The 20,365-nt window shown below is 36.8% G+C and overlaps 1 protein-coding gene across 7 annotated transcripts in view; it reads left to right on the top strand.

The window, feature by feature from the left end:
- The window catches only part of grid2ipb (glutamate receptor, ionotropic, delta 2 (Grid2) interacting protein, b), a 39,916-nt gene extending 19,795 nt beyond the window's left edge, over positions 1-20,121 (top strand). For 4 of the 7 annotated variants that reach the window (XM_048171039.1, XM_048171038.1, XM_048171036.1 and 1 more), the window contains 16 exons: positions 2,758-3,051; positions 4,122-4,273; positions 4,362-4,487; positions 5,661-5,743; positions 5,839-5,983; positions 6,443-6,756; positions 7,627-8,400; positions 8,509-8,596; positions 9,554-9,643; positions 9,849-10,045; positions 10,134-10,289; positions 10,437-10,523; positions 10,615-10,744; positions 13,128-13,246; positions 13,414-13,578; positions 18,938-20,121. In XM_048171039.1, coding sequence (XP_048026996.1) covers positions 2,758-3,051; positions 4,122-4,273; positions 4,362-4,487; positions 5,661-5,743; positions 5,839-5,983; positions 6,443-6,756; positions 7,627-8,400; positions 8,509-8,596; positions 9,554-9,643; positions 9,849-10,045; positions 10,134-10,289; positions 10,437-10,523; positions 10,615-10,744; positions 13,128-13,246; positions 13,414-13,578; positions 18,938-19,009 — 2,992 coding nt within the window. In that variant the 3' untranslated portion in view covers positions 19,010-20,121. The other 3 variants (XM_048171037.1, XM_048171041.1, XM_048171040.1) reach the window with 3 other exon arrangements.
- Positions 20,122-20,365: the final 244 nt, after the last annotated feature.

Below are 20,365 nucleotides of genomic sequence, written 5' to 3'. Positions count from 1 at the left end.
TATTTGTTGTTAGAGTATAAATAAAATCTGTAAAAGTTTAAAGCCAAAGTTCAATGAAGCGAGATATTTTATTTAACAATCGCCTATCGAACGGCCAGTTTGGACACATCCCTCTACTTCCTTCTTTAATGATGTCACTAAAACAGTTTTTTGATAACCTCCGCCCACAAACAAAGAGTTGCTTGTAAGTGTGTTTGTCGCCAGCGTCGACTGTTATTTTCTCCGCAGTCCAATCACCGGGTTTGAGTAAATTGATAGGGTAAAATTAAAGACGTTTACATAACACTGAGCGCGTATTCCACGTGTAAGAGGCATTTTCCGGGCACGGTGCGCTCACTGTCGAATCACAACACAGAACCGCTGGAAACAGAACTGAGATTTCTGAAGGAGGGACTAAAACAAGGAAGTCATCAGCCCGTTTTTATGACTGGAAACAGCGGTATACAAAGATTTGTGAAAAGTACTTGTTTTTTTACACGCGAAACATGAACCTGTTATATTGCACACTATAAACACAATCAAAGCTCAAAAAACCACGAAAAACGGGACCTTTAAAATGTGCTTCACCTGATCAATATTCAGATGGTATTACAAACAACTTGTAAAGCACTCTCGGAGTATGCATTTATTTGTCATTTTAACAGATGGAAACTGAGAGTAAAAGTGGACTTCAAAGATTTCTTATCCTGTGGCTCCCTCTATAGGACAGTATTAGTATTACAGCCAATGTAAATCTATGGGATTTTTTCTTTTGAGTTTTGGTCGTAATTTATACAAAAACCGTTAAGTCCGATCAGTTAGAAAAGATGTAGTATATTATATATAAGTCAGAACTGTATGAAGGTGTTCTGCAAGGCCATGTTGTTGGTGTCACATAATCAGTGACTAGTCAACATCAAGCTTAAAATGTCATGGCAAAGCATTAAAGTTGACTAGTGGACTAGTCTGTGCAACCCCTAGTATACGTAAAATATTATTAAGTGTTACCTAATATTATATTGTATTATATTATACAAACCCGATTCCAAAAACGTTGGGACATTGTACAAATTGTGAATAAAAAAGGAATGCAATAATTTACAAATCTCATAAACTTACATTTTATTCACAATAGAATATAGATAACATATCAAATGTTGAAAGTGAGACATTTTGAAATGTCATGCCAAATATTGGCTCATTTTGGATTTCATGAGAGCTACACATTCCAAAAAAGTTGCGACAGCTAGCAATAAGAGGCCAGAAAAGTTAAATGTACACATAAGGAACAGCTGGAGGACCAATTTGAAACTTATTAGGTCAATTGGCAACATGATTGGGTATAAAAAGAGCCTCTCAGAGTGGCAGTGTCTCTTAGAAGTCAAGATGGGCAGAGGATCACCAATTCCCCCAATGCTGTGGTGAAAAATAGTGGAGCAATATCAGAAAGGAGTTTCTCAGAGAAAAATTGCAAAGAGTTTGAAGTTATTATCATCTACAGTGCATAATATCATCCAAAGATTCAGAGAATCTGGAACAATCTCTGTGCGTAAGGGTCAAGGCCGGAAAACCATACTGGATGCCGTGATCTTCGGGCCCTTAGACGGCACTGCATCACATGCAGGAATGCTACTGTAATGGAAATCACAACATGGGCTCAGGAATACTTCCAGAAAACATTGTCAGAGAACACAATCCACCGTGCCATTCGCCGTTGCCAGCTAAAACTCTATAGGTCAAAAAAGAAGCCATATCTAAACATGATCCAGAAGCACAGGCGTTTTCTCTGGGCCAAGGCTCATTTAAAATGGACTGTGGCAAAGTGGAAAACTGTTCTGTGGTCAGACAAACTGGGACGCCTTGTCATTCGGACTAAAGAGGACAAGGACAACCCAAGTTGTTATCAGCGCTCAGTTCAGAAGCCTGCATCTCTGATGGTATGGGGTTGCATAAGTGCGCAGTGGCATGGGCAGCTTACACATCTGGAAAGGCACCATCAATGCTGAAAGGTATATCCAAGTTCTAGAACAACATATGCTCCCATCCAGACGTCGTCTCTTTCAGGGAAGACCTTGCATTTTCCAACATGACAATGCCAGACCACATACTGCATCAATTACAACATCATGGCTGCGTAGAAGAAGGATCTGGGTACTGAAATGGCCAGCCTGCAGTCCAGATCTTTTACCCATAGAAAACATTTGGCGCATCACAAAGAGGAAGATGCGACAAAAAAGACCTAAGACAGTTGAGCAACTAGAAGCCTGTATTAGACAAGAATGGGACAACATTCCTATTCCTAAACTTGAGCAACTTGTCTCCTCAGTCCCCAGATGTTTGCAGACTGTTATAAAAAGAAGAGGGGATGCCACACAGTGGTAAAAATGGCCTTGTCCCAACATTTTTGAGATGTGTTGATGCCATGAAATTTAAAATCAACTTATTTTTCCCTTAAAATGATACATTTTCTCAGTTTAAACATAAAATGTATCTATGTTGAATTCTGAATAAAATATTGAAATTTGAAACTTCCACATCATTGCATTCTGTTTTTATTCACAATTTGTACAGTGTCCCAACTTTTTTGGAATCAGGTTTGTATTATTAAATTTAATTAAATAATTAAATATATAATTTAAATTTGATTTAAACAAAACTTGGCTACCTTCTCAGCTTTGTCTTCTCCACTAGACTACTGAGGAACAAATAGCTGCGTCATGCTAATAGTTAAGTCATTATTTAATCAAATTACACTAATTCTAATCAATGCACATGTAGGAACTGCTCCCATGAGAAGGTGGTGTCCATGCTGCAGGGCAGTGGTGCCATGCCCACTCTAGTGGTGGAAGAGGGCCCTGTAGACTATCCGCTCTCAGATTCGGAGCCAGAAGAGACCCCCACCATCCCGCGCTCACGTTCCCCGGCCCTCAGCTCCCTGCAGTGGGTGGCCGAGATCCTGCCTCCCAGCATCCGCGTGCACGGTCGTACCTTCAGCCAGCAACTTGAACACCTCCTCACTCTACAAGAAAGATACACCATTTGCAAAGCTCTGGAGACGTTCTTCCAGCACAGGTCAGGTCAAAATTCATAATGACTAAGTGGGAGAAGGCACGTGACATTCGACCACATTAGCGTCTACACTAAGAAAGCAATCCGGTTTGAATGCGTTTTCGATTACCTCTGGAAGTGGTCGAAAGTGACAAACTCAAAACATTTTAGGCCCTGTTTACACTTGTATTTAGCGTTGTCCACTTGTGATCCAATTGACCAAAACTCATCTTAATACCAGGTGTAAACAGGGCCTTAGTGTTATATTAGCTGAGGTTGGCAGTACTGAGATTAAAAACTGTCTTGTCTAACCAAAAATGAAGTGGTTAGTGATCAGTTTGGTGGTCTGAGTTGTTTAAGTACCAAGTACCGACCATAACAACAGTATAGTGTGGTCAAAATCTTGGAATAATTAAATTTTTTCTTGTTGATAGAAGTTTCTTATACTCACCAAGGCTGTATTTATTTGATCAGAAATACAGCAAAAACAGCAATTTGTGGAATATTACTACAATTTAAACAAAACTGTTTTGTATTGTAATTTGTATTTTAAAATGTAATTTATTCCTGTGAAGCCAAAGCTGAATTTTCAGCATCAATACTCCAGTCACATGATTCTTCATTAATCATTCTAATATGCTGATTTCCTGCTAAAAAAAAACATTTATTATTATTATCAATGCTGAAAATTGTTAAATATTTTCTTTTAATTATAGATATAATTGTATTTTATAGTTATGACTTTAGTGACCAATGCAATTGTTTGTCCAAAAATATACAAATGAGAAATGTGTTACCCAATTATAGGCAACCGAGTTAATTAACACTCATAGATTGTAACCATCTTTCCATATTATTGCAAATGTCATAGCACGCTTTTCCCACAGCGAGGGATTTCTGCATCTTGGCAGCAGCAAGGCAAATGTGAGAAGCATTCAAAAATAGCTTCAGCCTCAAGCACAAATAGATATTCAAAATCAGAAACAATCTGTGGGTTCTTCTAAATTTAATAAATAACGCTCGCTTGTGCGATGGCTTGCTGAGAGAGCAGCCCAATTATTTCTAAAATGGCTTCTTCTGTTGCATGTAAACAGGAATGTGGACACGCTCATTGTAGATGTGTTTCCTGTGCTGGACACTCCAGCCAAGCAGCTGATTTGGCAGTTTATTTACCAGCTGCTGACCTACGAGGAACAGGAGCACTGCAAGAGCAAGATCGCCCGCTTTCTGGGCTTCAAAAGTGCAGGTTAGCTGTGACTTCACTGTATTATTGTCAGCCCTCTATTGGCTATCTGTCCTGAATGCATTGTAACTGTTCATGTGTATTACTGCAGAACCAGAGATAGGTCAAGAAACCCACAGACGGAGCAGCTCCATGCGAGTGTCAGGTACCTCTCACAAAAACACTGTGAGAGAGAGAAGCTCAGATGACTGCATTATCGGCACTCACCTTGGAATGGGTATGTCATTTTCCACTTGTCAGTGTGCTGGTTTTTGATTGATAAGCAGGGTGCAAAATGAACTTTTTCCACACTAAACATATTATACAAAAATAAAAAATATATAATATATATAATATAATATAATATAATATAATATAATATAATATATACACTACTGTTCAAAAGTTTGGGGTTTTTAAGATTTTTTTTTTGAAAGAAGCCTCTTATGCTAACTGCATTCATTTATGCAAGGCTGCATTTATGTGATAAAAAATACATTAAAAATCATAATAGTGTGAAATATTATTACAAAGTTAAAATAACTGTTTTGTTATTTATTCCAGTGATAGCAAAGCTTTCAGCATCATTACTCCAGTCTTCAGTGTCACATGATCCTTCAGAAATCATTCTAATATGCTGATTTGGTGCTCAAGAAACACGTGTTATTATTATTATCAATTCTGAAAACAGTTGTGCTAATATTTATACATTTTAAGGATTTTTTGATAAATAGAAAGTTCAAAAGAACAGCAATTATTTGATTTATTTAATCTGCATTTATAAATACATTTATTTGAAAAATCTTTTGTAAATTATTTATGTCTTTACTTTTACTTTTGGTCAATTTAATGCATCTTTGCTGAAAAAAAAGTTTTAATTTCTCTGAAAAAATTCTTACCCCAACCTTTTGAATGGTAGATTAATTAATTTATTTTTTTAGTTTACTTTTAATTATTATGATTTTTCCCTTGCATATGTGAGATAAGCTACTCTCAATCCCTCATTGAAACTAGATATGTCACAAAAAGTCAAAACTGACATTTCATTTACTCGCCAAAATCATTTTTTAGTTTAATTTGATGATTGTTAATTTTGGATCCTGCTGATAGTATGATATAGAACTAATATAGTTTATATAGAATACTGTATATGCCATGCATTGCTTCATTTCTTCAGCTATAGCCATGCCATTCTCTCACTCTTGTGGGTAAACAAGCAGTCAAAACTCTTCCCAGTCATGTTTGATTCACCAGCATCTATTAGAAAATAGCTATAAAACTGCTTGCAAGCCACCTCCCACCCAGAGCTGCTGCTAAAGCTCACTGCCCTCAGTCTCTTTTTAGCTCCTAAAGGGCAGGCAGCTTTCTGTGCACATGCTCTGTTTCTGGATTGGCTCTCTCTGTGTCTCAGGAACATTCACTGACCCTGTGACTCCAGAGGAAAGACAGTGTGGGGATGGGACTTCCTTCCCAGAGTCCCCAGATCTCAACCACGTGGGTACCATTTACTGCTCAGCCACAATTCATTGCACTGTCATCACTGCTATTATGAAATCATGCCTCTCATTTAACCACGCCCCAACCTGTAGATGTCAGGAGTGTACACGGAGCTTGGGAACGTGTATCCCGGGAAGAGCAACCAGTCTCTCCAGAGTCACTCCTCACCCAGGGCTGTCGGCATGGGCCAAGCTGAGAACAATACATACACTCAGTCTTTCACGCATTGTAACACAGGTATTCTGAGCTTACTCCGACATCCACAATTGTCACATGGTGCCTCCAAAAAGAGACGGATGTGCAGCCATGATTATGATGAGAGATATCATGAGATTGGCTGTGTAGGACCTGTGTGACCATTTGACACTAAATGTGCTTGCTTATTTAGATAATTTAAGATTTAACACGGGGGTTTTCAAACTGGGGTCAATAAAAGTGGGTTAATAAAGTAAATAAAGTAAAATATTTTCCAGGTAATATTGTAATAGTTGTTTTGCTCACAAATAATGATAATATAAAAGCTGATTACAAGTAGGGTCATGGCATCAACTAGTTTGAAAATCCCTAATTTAACGTATTAGCATGTTTTAGTTCTTTGTTTTTTAGCAATTGGAAACTTTTTAGAATATTTAGTAATATCTCTCATAGTATTCCTGAGTACTATAAATGTTCCTCATGATTTCGTTCATTTTGCAGGGAACCGTAAGTCAGGCCTCTCTCTTTCATGGACTGAATCCTTTCCTGGCCCTCAGTATGAGCCTTACCAGCAGACTGTTCCTTCTCCAGACAGTGTGGAGTCTAATCCTTACGTTAGTTTGGACAGCCCCCCTGCCTCCCCCCTGCCTTCTGATGAACCCAGCCCTCTGCCCCAGCGTAGGAAGCTCTTTACCTTCTCACGCCCACCTCGAAGTCGAGACACAGACAAGTTCCTGGATGCTCTAAGCGAGCAGTTGGGACACCGGGTCAATATCGTGGATGACTTTAAGGGAGGAGAGAATGACTATGAGGAGGTTTGTGTCAGACACAGAAAGAGTTTACTGTTTACCAGCTAAGTGTCTCAAAAATATAATAATACAATATTCAGAAAAATTTTATTTTATTTTATTTTATTTTATTTTATTAAATCTCTTGTCTAATGTAGGTTAGCATTTCTTATTTTATTTTTAGTTATTTTATTTTTATTTTCAGTCTATCTGTTAAAAAATGTGTTTCCTGTGTAGGGTCACTTTTTATTTTATTTTATTTTATTTTATTTTTTTTTTTAAATCTCTTGTAGGGTCACATTTCTTCTTATATTTTTATTTATTTTATTTTAATTTTTATTTTCTATACAATTAAAATATTAATATTTTATAAATATATAAATATTAATATTAATTAAAATTAAAATTAATCTATTTTTTTAAATTAAAATCTCTTGTCTTAGGTAGGGTCAAATTTCTGATTTTATTTTATTTTATTTTATTTATTTAATTTCATTATTTCATTTCTTTATGTCATTTCATTATTTTATTTTATTTTATTTTTTAAATCTCTTGTCTTATGTAGGGTCACATTTCTTCTTATATTTTTATTTATTTTATTTTATTGTAATTTTTATTTTCCATCGATCAGTTCAACAAAATGCATGTCCTATGTAGGGTCACATATTTTATTTAATTTAATTTTTTTTTTTTTTATTAAAATCTCTTGTCCTATGTAGAGTCACATTTTTTTTTAATTTATTTTATTTTATTTTATTTTATTTTATTTTATTTTATTATTTTATTTTATTTTATTTTATTATTTTATTATTATTTTTTTTTTATTATGAGCATTATACACATTTATGTACCATGTAGTTTTTTTTTAAACCCTAATTGTCTTTGTGACACTGGCAGATGAGTTTCCAGGATGAACAGGAAGTGAACATGCTGCCTCATGAGTTAAGCAGTGCCAGCAGTGAAGATCACAGCAGCAGCGATGACTCCACCTCAGTCACCTACTCCTCAGGCTCTGACCACATCCCCCCTCCCCCTCAGAGTCCTCCGCCACCGCCACCACCCCTCCAGTTCACCGACCCGCCCTCGCCCCTTCCCCTCACCCCAGAGCACTTGCCCCAACCTCCCCCGGCCTTCCAGCACCATCCCATCATAGTCCCGCCCCCACCGCCACCTCGGCCCTTCCTCACCAGCCGCCCCTCGTTACACAAGGTGCTGCCCACCAGTGAAGAGCTCAGGGCTCAGCGCACCCATCCCCGACGCTCCTCTCCCCAGCCCAGCACTCAGTCCGTTCTCCAGCTGCACCAACCAAAGGCTCATCCCATCCTACAATCTTCCCCGCACACCTCCCCTCAACCCCCACATGCAACCAGACAGCACACTCACCTACGACATCCAACCCAGTCCATCTACCAGAGCCAGCAGACCTCTGCTCCCAGAACCTCCCCTAGCCTGACCAAGCAAAAGAGCCTCCATTCCCAATCTTCCCAGCAAAGCTTTGAAGGCACGCTCTCTAGCAAGGTACCCCCGCCACCGCCACCTCCTCTACCCCCACCTTGTGATCCACCACCTTTGCCCAAATCCAGTCCGAAAGCCTCCGATAACAACCACATGAGCGTGAAAAGACTGCGCTGGGAGCAGGTGGAGAACTCTGAAGGAACTATCTGGGGACAGGTTGGTTAGCGATGCTTAACAACCACAGTACACATTAGAATTGAATGTTTACGTGCAAGCACAGGTCATGTGATGATCCATTACTGAGTGGAAATGTCTGTTTGTTAGCTTGGAGATGATCCTGACTATCATAAACTCAGTGACATGGTCAAGTACCTGGATCTGGATCTGTACTTCGGCACACAGAGGAATTCCAGTAAGTTTTCTATTTTATTGTATCTAAATGTGATATTGCATGTACATATCATCATCCCCTGTCATGCAGTGCTGTGAAAAAGTGTTTGCCCCCAACTGCTTTCCTGTGTTTTTTCACTGAATGTTGTCAGATCATCAACCAAAATCTTTGAATGTTTAAAAGCACCTTTCATGAAAAAAAAAGCACAACAAAATACATATTTCCTGTATTTAAATGCTTCCTGTAGTTATTTGAGCATTTCAGAACAATGCGAAGGAATTCTGGTAAAGACTTTCAAATAATTTCATAATTTAAGAATATATCATTATTTCATGTAATTATATTTATTCATGGATTTAATTTATTATATAATTTATTGTAATAATACAGTTCTCAGTCTTTTATGCTCAATTAAAATTAACATTTTAATATATTTTAAAATGTAATTTATTCCTGTGAATCACAATCATTCTAATATGCTGATTTGGTGTTCAAGAAACATTTCTTCTTATTATTAATGTTGAAAAGTAAGGAATAATAATAATTAAAAAAAAAGTCTTACAGACCCCAAACCTTCGAATGGTTTGAATGGTAGATATATTAACATGTATAATATAATATAATATAATATAATATAATATAATTTTTCTGATTGGAGGAATTCAGAGGGGGCAAAGACTTTTATAAAGAATTAATAAAAAACATCATCTCATCTCATCATCTGTATATTGCTGTCTTCATCCACATGTGCCTTTTTGTAGCATGTCATTTTGCTGCTAAAAATGAACTCAATTACATTGTCTATTTTTGTACTTTTCAGCTCAACTCTCATGGAGAGCTATGTCTGTCTCAGATCCCATCATTCCCATCCAGTTATTGGCATCTCATTGCCTCTTTTCAGTCTAATAACCCTCTATATATTAACTCCACTACTGGTGCAAAGAGAACTCATCCTTACATTGTTATTAAATGTGTCAGTCTCTCTTCCAGAGCCCACTTTCCTGCCCGAGAACTTTAAAAAGAAAGACGTGGTTGAGATTCTCTCCCATAAAAAGGCCTACAACGCTTGTGAGTATAAGTAGGGTTGTGTTGGAGTGCAATCATCTAGATTGAGCTCTGGGTTGAGTCAGGTTTGTTGTCTGCTGTGACGCAGATGTGTAGGAGTAGGTTAAAGAGGTGCTGTAGGTATTTGCTCCTGTAGCAACTGTGTGAGAATTTTCCCATTGAGAAGGTAAAGAATCCACATCTTATTAAATTTGGCTGCCCTGTTTAGCTATCCTCATAGCGCATCTGAAGCTGTCCCCGAAGGAACTGCGGAACATCCTCATGACCATGAGCACAGAGCGTCTGGAGCCAGCACACATTAAACAACTGCTGCTTTACGCTCCCGACGACGAGGAGGTCAAACAGTTTCAGCATTACGATCAGGACCCTGCCAAGCTCAGTGAGCCTGACCAGTTCGTCCTACAGGTGCTGTTTTACCGTAGTTCAAGGCTGTTTTACCTGAGTTCTGTATTAAATGTAAATAATAATTGATTCTTGTGGGCTTGTTCTACAGATGCTACTAGTTCCTGAGTATAAAACCAGACTGAGGAGTCTTCTTTTTAAGACCACTGTGCAGGAGAAAACAGAAGAAATGAGAGCCGCATATGAATGCATATACAAAGCCTCATCAGAGCTCAAAAACAGCAAGAGGTTGGCCAAGATCCTGGAGGTAAAACACTTAATTCAGCAGATATACAACTAATAATGAATTTTAAGTGGTATATCAATTCTGGATCTTCTGCAAAGGAGCCATTCATTTTTAAAAATTTACTATCTTAATTATAAAAATGATTCTTACAATATGTACTGTTTTTAGTTTGTTTTAGCAATGGGAAATTATCTCAATAATGGTCAGCCCAAGACGAATAAAACAACGGGATTCAAAATAAATTTTCTTACTGAGGTACGTTTGCAAAAAAACGTTTTTATGAAACATTGCTCATATTATATGTTTCTTTTCATTTCTCCTAATTATGAATTATAATTCCTCCCAGCTAAACACAACTAAAACAGTTGATGGAAAGTCGACCTTCCTCCATATTCTTGCCAAATCACTATGCCAACACTTCCCAGAACTCCTCGGCTTCGCCAGGGACCTCATAACAGTGCCACTAGCTGCCAAAGGTAAGGTGTCAGAACAAATTTCTGTTAGATTTTTGTACATACACTGCTGTTCAAAAATTTGGGGTTGTTAAAAATTTTAAATAGGAACTTTTATGCTCTTTTTCAAAGTCTTGACTTTGTTTTTGGGGTCTGCTAGAATAGGTTTTCATGCTTGAATGTTCATATTTACATTGTTGCAGCACCTCTCTTCCCAGTCTGTCAGTAATGTTCTGTTTAGTTTCGGTCTCTATGAAACCCATCCTTTCAAAAAGTGCTCTGATTGTTTCACTGGATCAGTGTGTTGTGATCGGTCAACTGCTTCAAGTGTGTTGCGGAAACGTCACACCCTTTAGCATAACCGCGAGTTTCAGCACACTACTAACCCAACTCAACCAGGTCTCGCTCCTTTATTTTGCGTATGCCTTGGGCGGGAATTATTTAAATGAGAAATATTGTGACGTGTACTGTATGTTCCCGGAAGAAAACTTAAAGGTGCCCTCGAATGAAAAATTGAATTTATCTTGGCATAGTTAAATAACAAGAGTTCAGTACATGGAAATGACATACAGTGAGTCTCAAACTCCATTGTTTCCTCCTTATATAAATCTCATTTGTTTAAAACACCTCTGAAGAACAGGCGAATCTCAACATAACACCGACTGTTACGTAACAGTCGGGGTGTACGCCCCCAATATTTGCATATGCCAGCCCACGTTTCCAACATTATAAAAGGCATTAGACAAGGGCAGCCAGTATTAACGTCTGGATGTGCACAACCAAATCAGACTAGGTAAGCAAGCAAGAACAATAGCGAAAAATGGCAGATGGAGCAATAATAACTGACATGATAAATGATAACATGATATTTTTAGTGATATTTGTAAACTGTCTTTCTAAATGTTTCGTTAGCATGTTGCTAATGTACTGTTAAATGTGGTTAAAGTTACCATCGGTTATTACTGTATTCACGGAGACAAGAGAGCCGTCGCTATTTTCATTTTTAAACACTTGCAGTCTGTATAATGCATAAACACAACTTCATTCTTTATAAATCTCCCAACAGAGTAGCATTAGCCGTTAGCCACGGAGCACTATCAAACTCATTCAAAATCAGAAGTAAACAATATAACAGTATACAATACTCACATAATCCGACGCATGCATGCCGCATGCATGACGAACACTTTGTAAAGATCCATTTTGAGGGTTATATTAGCTGTGTAAACTTTGTTAAGGCACTGTTTAAGGCAAGCGCGAGCTCTGTGGGCGTGGACCACGGGATTTAAAGGGGCCGCAGCATAAAATCGGCGCGTTTATAATGATGCCCCAAAATAGGCAGTTAAAAAAATTAATAAAAAAAAATCTATGGGGTATTTTGATCTGAAACTTCACAGACACATTCAGGGGACACCTTAGACTTATATTACATCTTTTAAAAACATAATCTAGGGCACCTTTAAGGTTATTATGGAGGCATTTCAGGGAGTTCAGAGAAAGCTCTTACTGATATAGAGAATAACTCCCTTTGGAGTGCCTTTGTGCTTTTTCATGCACAAACAGCAACATTACACACTAAAAAAAGTTTAAAATATAAATAGCATAATAAAATAACCCCTTTAAATGTTTTTGAAAGTGTCTTTTATGCTCACCAAGGCTGCATTTTTTGGTTAACACTACAGTAAAAACAGTAATATTGTGATATACACTTATCTGCCACTTTATTAGGTACACCTTGCAAGTACTACCTGTAGGTTGGACCACTTTTGCCTTGAGAACTTTGTGGCATAGATTCAACAAGGTGCTGGAAAGATTCCTCAGACATTTTGGTCCACATTGATATGACAGCATCACTTATTTGTCGGCTGGACATCCATGTGAATCTCCTGTTCTACCACATCCCAAAAGTGCTCTCTTGGATTGAGATCTAGTGACTGTAAAGGCCATTTGAGTATAGTGAACTCATTGTCATGTTCAAGAAACCCTTTTGGGATGATTTGAGCTTTGTGACATGGTGCGTTATCCTGCTGGAAGTAGCCATTTAAATGACCTTTCTTCCCCAATATGATGCTCAATTTGAACTTTAGCAGATTGTCTTGACCATGTCTACATGCCCAAAATGCATTATGTTGCTTTAAATGTTGAAAACAGTTGTGCTGCTTAATATGTTTGTGGAAGTCATGGATGAACTTCATTTTTTCAGGAATGAAGTTCAAAGAAAAGTATTCATTTCTTTTCACAACAACAACAACAAAAAACCTTACTGACCCCAAGTTTTTAATGGTAGTGTATTTTTTCTTTTGCTGTTGGATCAAATGGAAATGCAAAAATAATATTTGCTATAGTGCAAATTATTGCAAATGTATTGATGAATGATTGATGTTCACACACGTTTACTAAAATGCAGTAAATCAGAGGACTGTTACTGCTGACCTCAGTGACCTTCACTCCACCATCCAGGACATAAGAACCGCCTGTGTAAAAATCCCAGCTACTACAGAGGATCGCTTCGCAGTGGTTATGAGTGTATCCAATAATCAACAGCTTTTTTATGAATAAGTTTGATGGTGACATGATTTTATTAAAAACTAAAGAAGTTAATTCTACAGTTTGAGTCATCAAATAATCTGTTATCCTGTGAAAATATATCTGCCTATAAGAAGCAGTGTATCGACCCTTGACCCTGATATTAGAGCTTCCTGGAAAACTGTCATCCAGCTGTGCAATCCTTAGACTCCTTGCAGCAAAGAGCAATGGATGAATTTCATAAAGTGGCCTCCTATTTTGGAGAAGACAGTAAGGCCACAACCACAGAAGCCTTCTTTGGCATCTTTGCTGAGTTTATCTCCAAATTTGAGGTGAGTTTCTTAATTATTTTGGTAACACTTTACAATAAGGTCCTGTTAGTTAACATTGGTTAATGGAGAGGTTCGCAACACTGCACATTTGAGGGGCTGTTCACACGACACCGTTTTCAACTAAAAACGGAAAACTTTTTATGCGTTTTGGCTGTTCATTTACACAACAGCGGTGTTTTGGGGTCCTGAAAATGCAAACATTTGAAAACAGGTTTCAAAGTGCATGTTTTTGAAAATGATACATTTATCATCTCTGTGTAAACTACAGAAATGTGAATTTGTGAAAACGGTGACGTCATGCACATGTGTATTGCATGTTCAGTCTACAGGCGCAAAAAGTGTTTCTTTACAAAGTGACATCAACTGCTGGCCTGGCATGCATAATACAGCATTTTTAATCATTTTTGTGGATCCATGTGAACTGGGATCATTTTAAAGGATTAGTTCACTTTCAAATGAAAATTACCCCAAGCATTACTCAGCCTATAGCCATCCTAGGTGTATATGACTTTCTTCTTTCTGATGAACATAATCAGAGATATATTAATAAATGTCCTGACGCATCCAAGCTTTATAATGGCAGTGAACGGGATCAAGCGGGAATATGAGCTGAAGAATGTGTCTGCATCCACATCCATCCATCATAAACGTGTAGCCTACTCCACACGGCTCCGGGGGGTTAAAGGGTTAGTTCACCCATAAAAGAAAATTATGTCATTAATGACTTACCCTCAACCCGTAAGACCTCTGTTCATCTTTGGAACACAGTTTAAGATACTTTAGATTTAGTCTGAGAGCTTTCTGTCCCTCCATTGAAAATGTATGTACGTAATACTGTCCATGTCCAGAAAGGTAATAAAAACATCAATGTAGTCCATGTGACATCAGTGGGTTAGTTAGAATTTTTTGAAGCATCGAAAATACATTTTGGTCCAAAAATAACAAAAACTACGACTTTATTCAGCATTGTATTCTCTTCCGGAATCCTTTTCATTGAATTGATTCCATTGAACTGATTCCATTGAATTGATTCCATTGAATCCGTTCATACGTCGGCGTTGGTAAGGCACTTTTAAGTCGCCGTGGTTGTTTTTGGCGAATTAGGACATCCGCGACATGCACACTTACGCACCATTTTAAAAAATATAGCAATACCAAAATACAAACAATGTAGAATAGCTTGAATAGAGCGTGCGTCTCCCTCAGACTGTAAACGAAGCTCGGGCGCACCAGATAACACGTCAGCAGCGTCACTGCGGAGTCGTGAACCACACTCCGGAGTACCAATAAGCTGGATGCCAACTGCCGTAAAACAGGAAAGAAGAAGAAGAAGAAGCGGAGTCATGAATGCGGATTGACAACAGACCCGGAAGAGAATACAATGCTGAATAAAGTCGTAGTTTTTGTTATTTTTGGACCAAAATGTATTTTCGATGCTTCAAAATGTCACGGATGTCCTAATCGCCAAAAACAACCATGGCGACGTAAAAGTGCATTACCAACGCCGACAGATGAAAGGATTCAATGGAATCAATTCAATGGAAAGGATTCCGGAAGAGAATACAATGCTGAATAAAGTCGTAGTTTTTGTTATTTTTGGACCAAAATGTATTTTCGATGCTTTAAGAAATTCTAACTAACCCACTGATGTCACATGGACTACTTTGATGATGTTTTTATTACCTTTCTGGACATGGACAGTCTACCGTACATACATTTTCAATGGAGGGACAGAAAGTTCTATCTTAAACTGTGTTCCGAAGATGAACGGAGGTCTTACGGGTTTGGAACGACATGAGGGTGAGTCATTAATGACATAATTTTCATTTTTGGGTGAACTAACCCTTTAATAAAGGCCTTCTAAAGTGAAGCAATGCATTTGTCTAAAAAAAATCCATATTTAACACATTATAAAGTAAAATATCTAGCTTCTGCCAGATCGCCTTTCATACTCAACTTACGAAGAAGTTGAAGTTCAAAAAGCTTACGCTACGTCCTACACCTTCCCTATTACGGAAAAAAAATTAACTGACATTTTTTCGTAAGTTGAATATGGAAGCCGGTCTGGCGGAAGCTAGATATTTTACTTCATAATGTGCTAAATATGATTTTTTTTTTTTTTACACAAATGCAGCGCTTCACTTTAGAAGGACTTTATTAACCCCCTGGAGCAATGTGGAGTAATGATAGATGTGTGGATCATCAGAAGAAAAAAAGTTTTACACATAAGATGGCTTGAGGGTGAGTAAAGCTTGGGGTAATTTTCATTTGAAAGTGAACGTTTGTCATTTGTACACTAAAAACACAAAGGAAAAACGTTTCCGTTTTTAGTACATCATTGTCATGCAAACATACCCTTAGGTGTCTCCCTGATCAGACACACCAGATTCAACTCATCAGCTCATTAGTAATGGCTCCAAGACCTCAGATGGGTGTGTCGAGTAAGAGAGACAAAAATGTGGTTGGAACAGCATGCATTAACTAACATTATCTGTAACAGTTTACTTAAAGCCTGTATATATATGCATTATCAAAGCTTTTTTAATGCATTAATTATACCTTGTAATGGACCTTATAATGCATTGTATGGTCTCAAAGATAATTGTAACCACAGTTATAATACATCATAATACAGCATGTTACGCCTTTAGAAAGTATAATGCATTAAAACACATGACCAACCAATTTCTGATGTAACAAGGAATCTGCAAATGTTGTAATGCATTTTAACTTTGGTTGCAATTATTTATGGAAAAAAATATAATACATTATAACACACATTATGAATACCTAGTAACACTTTATTTTAAGGTCTTTTAACTAGTTGCTTATAAGCATGCATATTACTAGAATATTGGCTATTTATTAGTACTTATTAAGCACATATTAATGCCTTATTCTACATTTTTAATCCTACCCAATACCTAAACTTAACAACTACCTTAGTAATAAGCAGTAAATTAGGAGTTTGAGGAAAAAGTCATAGTTTATCTTTTCTTTTCGTTTATCAAAGTCATCTTTTCTCTAGTAGCATAGTTTATGTGTTCCCTATACTACAGTGTAACCGAATACCTTTATAATGCATTATACAGTATAAAGGCTTTACGTAAAAGGTTTCCACATCTAACAACGAGCACTACATTTGTTACAGTATTTATTCATATTTGTTAATGATAGTTAAAAAAATACAACTGTTTTTTAGTTCATGTTAGCTTGGGTCCATTAAATAATATTACCAGATACAACTTTTGATTTTAATAATGTATTAGTAAATGTTGTAATTAACAGTAATTACGTTTTTTGGTAACACTTTATTTTACAGTGTCCTTGTTACACGTTACATTTAGTAAGTGTAGTAATAACTATAAATGATGCATAATTACATGCAACTAACCCTACACAAACCCCAAACCTAACCCTATAGGAAGTATATGTAGTTAATTATTATTACCCAGTACTTACATGCATAATTACACTGTACCACGGACACCTTAAAATAAAGTGTAACTATTTTTTTCATTTCATTGTTAGCTAACTAATGTAGTTAACTAATGTTAAAGTGTTAAAGTTAATAAAATGAAAATTATGTCATTAATTACTCACCCTCATGTCATTCCAAACCCACAAGACCATTCATCTTCGGAACACAAATTAAGGTATTTTTGATGAAATCTGATTTTTTTTTTAATCTCCTATAGAAAGCTACAAAGCGACAAGAATTCAACAATTTCTTCTCTACCCTGTCAGTCTCCTACGCAGTTGACGCAGTACAGCACTGCCATGTTTACGTCCGAACGCGGCTCAGTATTGGCCAATGCTGTTCAATGCTGAACAGCACAACGCATGCGTGTGCCAATACTAAGTCAGTGTTCACAGAAGCTCTGCAATGTGTCTTCAAAGTAAACTGCATAGGAGAATGACAAGGTAGAGAGGAAATTCTTGAAAAAAGTCATTATTTTTGTTTCGTTTTTGCACACAAAAAGTATTCTTGTTGCTTCATAACATTAAAGGTGCCATCAAATTGAAAATTGAATTTACCTCGGCATAGTTAATAACAAGAGTTCAGTACATGGAAATGACATACAGTGAGTCTCAAACTCCATTGTTTCCTCCTTATATAAATCTCATTTGTTTAAAAGACCTCCGAAGAACAGGCGAATCTCAACATAACACAGACTGTTACGTAACAGTCGGGATCATTAATATGTACGCCCCCAATATTTGCATATGCCAGCCCATGTTCAAGGCATTACACAAGGGCAGCCAGTATTAACGTCTGGATCTGTGCACAGCTGAATCATCAGACTAGGTAAGCAAGCAAGGACAACAGCGAAAAATGGCAGATGGAGCAATAATAACTGACATGATTCATGATATCCATGATATTTTAGTGATATTTGTAAATTGTCTTTCTAAATGTTTCGTTAGCATGTTGCTAATGTACTGTTAAATGTGGTTAAAGTTACCATAGTTTCTTACTGTATTCACGGAGACAAGAGCCGTCGCTATTTTCATTTTAAACACTTGCAGCCTGTATAATGTATAAACACAACTTCATTCTTTATAAATCTCTCCAACAGTGTAGCATTAGCCGTTAGCCACGGAGCACAGCCTCAAACTCATTCAGAATCAAATGTAAACATCCAAATAAATACCATACTTACGCGATTAGACATGCTGCATGACGAACACTTTGTAAAGATCCATTTTGAGGGTTATATTAGCTGTGTGAACTTTGTTTATGCAATGATAGAGTCGAGAGCTCTGGTTGGGCTGGCGAGCAATTAAAGGGGCAGCAGCCCTGAATCAGCGCATTTCTAATTATGCCCCAAAATAGGCAGTTAAAAAAATTATTAAAAAAAATCTATGGGGTATTTTGAGCTGAAACTTCACAGACACATTCAGGGGACACCTTAGACTTATATTACATCTTGTAAAAAAACGTTCGATGGCACCTTTAAGGTTAAACCACTGTAGTCATGTGGACTATTTTAACGACATCTTTACTACTTTTCTGGACCTTGAATGTGGTAATTTCATTGCTTACTATGAGAGATTAAAAAAAAAACTATTCATCAAAAATATGAAGATGAATGAAGGTCTTACGGGTTTGGAATGACATAAGGGTGAGTAATTAATGACAGAAATTTCATTTTGGAGTGAACTAACCATTTAATAAATGGATTAATGAATTATATAATATAATATATATATAATAGCTTATTTATGTTTTGTTCATCATGCTGGTCTTGCGTTTTTGGTTGTTCCTGATCTTGTTTTGTACAATTAACAATGAAAAAGGGAGAAAATGGCACCAAATTCATCTGAAGTGAGAGTTTGCTGTATTTCTATTCAATAGAGAGCACTGAGTGAAACACAAGGAACTGAAAACCCCAGAAGCCCCCGAATAGCCTCACCGTTGGCCTGGTGAAACCAACAGCATCTGCTGTGTCTAACCCAGAACGCCCATGTGCCAATAAACACAGAGAACTTGATAGCGTGAAAAGATGAACCTTACTTTAAAATGTCTTAGATGAATTAAAAATATCTTTAGAATAAAGAATATATATTTTATACAGAACTTCAGCCTGTTCTTTGAGAAAGTATATTAATATAGCTTAATTATTAATCATTTTGTTTTGAGATTTGCTGCTTAGAATGTAACAGGAACATGAACACTTCAGGTGGAGAAAATTGATGGTATTTTTGATGGTATATTTTGGTACCGAGGTGAATGAATGTTTCATGATGAATTTACTCATCCTTAAGCCAAATGTATTTTAACACAAAAAAGAAAAAAAAAAGTTTTAAATGAGATATAAATTCTTCACAGTATTAGTGTTTTATTGATGTACTCCATTGTGATTCGTTGATACCACAGCCGAACAAGAGTGCACACCCTTCATAGGTGAAGCTAAAACTATTTTCCAAATCTGTGATCATTTGTAATGTATTGCAAGACTAGATGTACAGTTGATGGGTTCCATCTCGCATGAGAATCTGTGGTAGGTTTGACATCATGAAAAGAAGACGCTAAAGCTCGCATTATTAAGTGGCAGGAGGGTACACATATCATCTGTGTTCTTTTAACATGAGTATGTAGCTTGTCTGACTTTTTTAGGTATTATTGTTTAAGGTAACATAATGCATTTCTTCCTGACGTCTTCGGTTTTGAACAAATGCATGATCTTCCTTATTGCCCGTCTTTGTGTCATGTGTATTTTTCTTTGTCAGAACCTTCGTTATTTCTCTAAATCAAAGATGATAGATGAGGAGAAAACTCCAAAATTTGCATTTGCATGTAGCAAAGTATTTCTATTTATGTAATGTATTACCGTTTTGATTGTTTCTGTATCAATTTGTTATATTGAACTTGTTTTACTGAATTAATTAATATTTGTGTACAAATTGTTGGCGTGACTAGCCTAGTGTTTTCCTGAGCAGTTCTATATCGGCTTCAATATCAACAGGCCACATATTGCTGCATTTTATTGAGATGTTTAATTTGTTTTGCCTGAATAAACACGCTTTTGCGGACATTCATCTCTGTGTATTTTTTTTTTATTACTGTAACTGTATCCATGGAGCTGTGGCATCTCTGAGTCACACTTTGATGTTTTTCCCTCAATAAAACATTGAACAAAAAGGAATTAATATTACTTTTGGAAAATAGTTGCCAATACTATACTGATATTTATCTCATTAATTTCCTGTTATTGGCATTATTCTTGAGGGTAGAAGATTTTTTTCCACATATGAAAATGAGGCAATGAAGAATAAATGTACG

This window comes from Megalobrama amblycephala, linkage group LG20 (genome assembly GCF_018812025.1).
Source record: "Megalobrama amblycephala isolate DHTTF-2021 linkage group LG20, ASM1881202v1, whole genome shotgun sequence".
Classification (NCBI taxonomy): domain Eukaryota; kingdom Metazoa; phylum Chordata; class Actinopteri; order Cypriniformes; family Xenocyprididae; genus Megalobrama; species Megalobrama amblycephala.
Note: the sequence above shows the minus strand (reverse complement) of the source record. Positions and strands in the feature narration are given on the sequence as shown.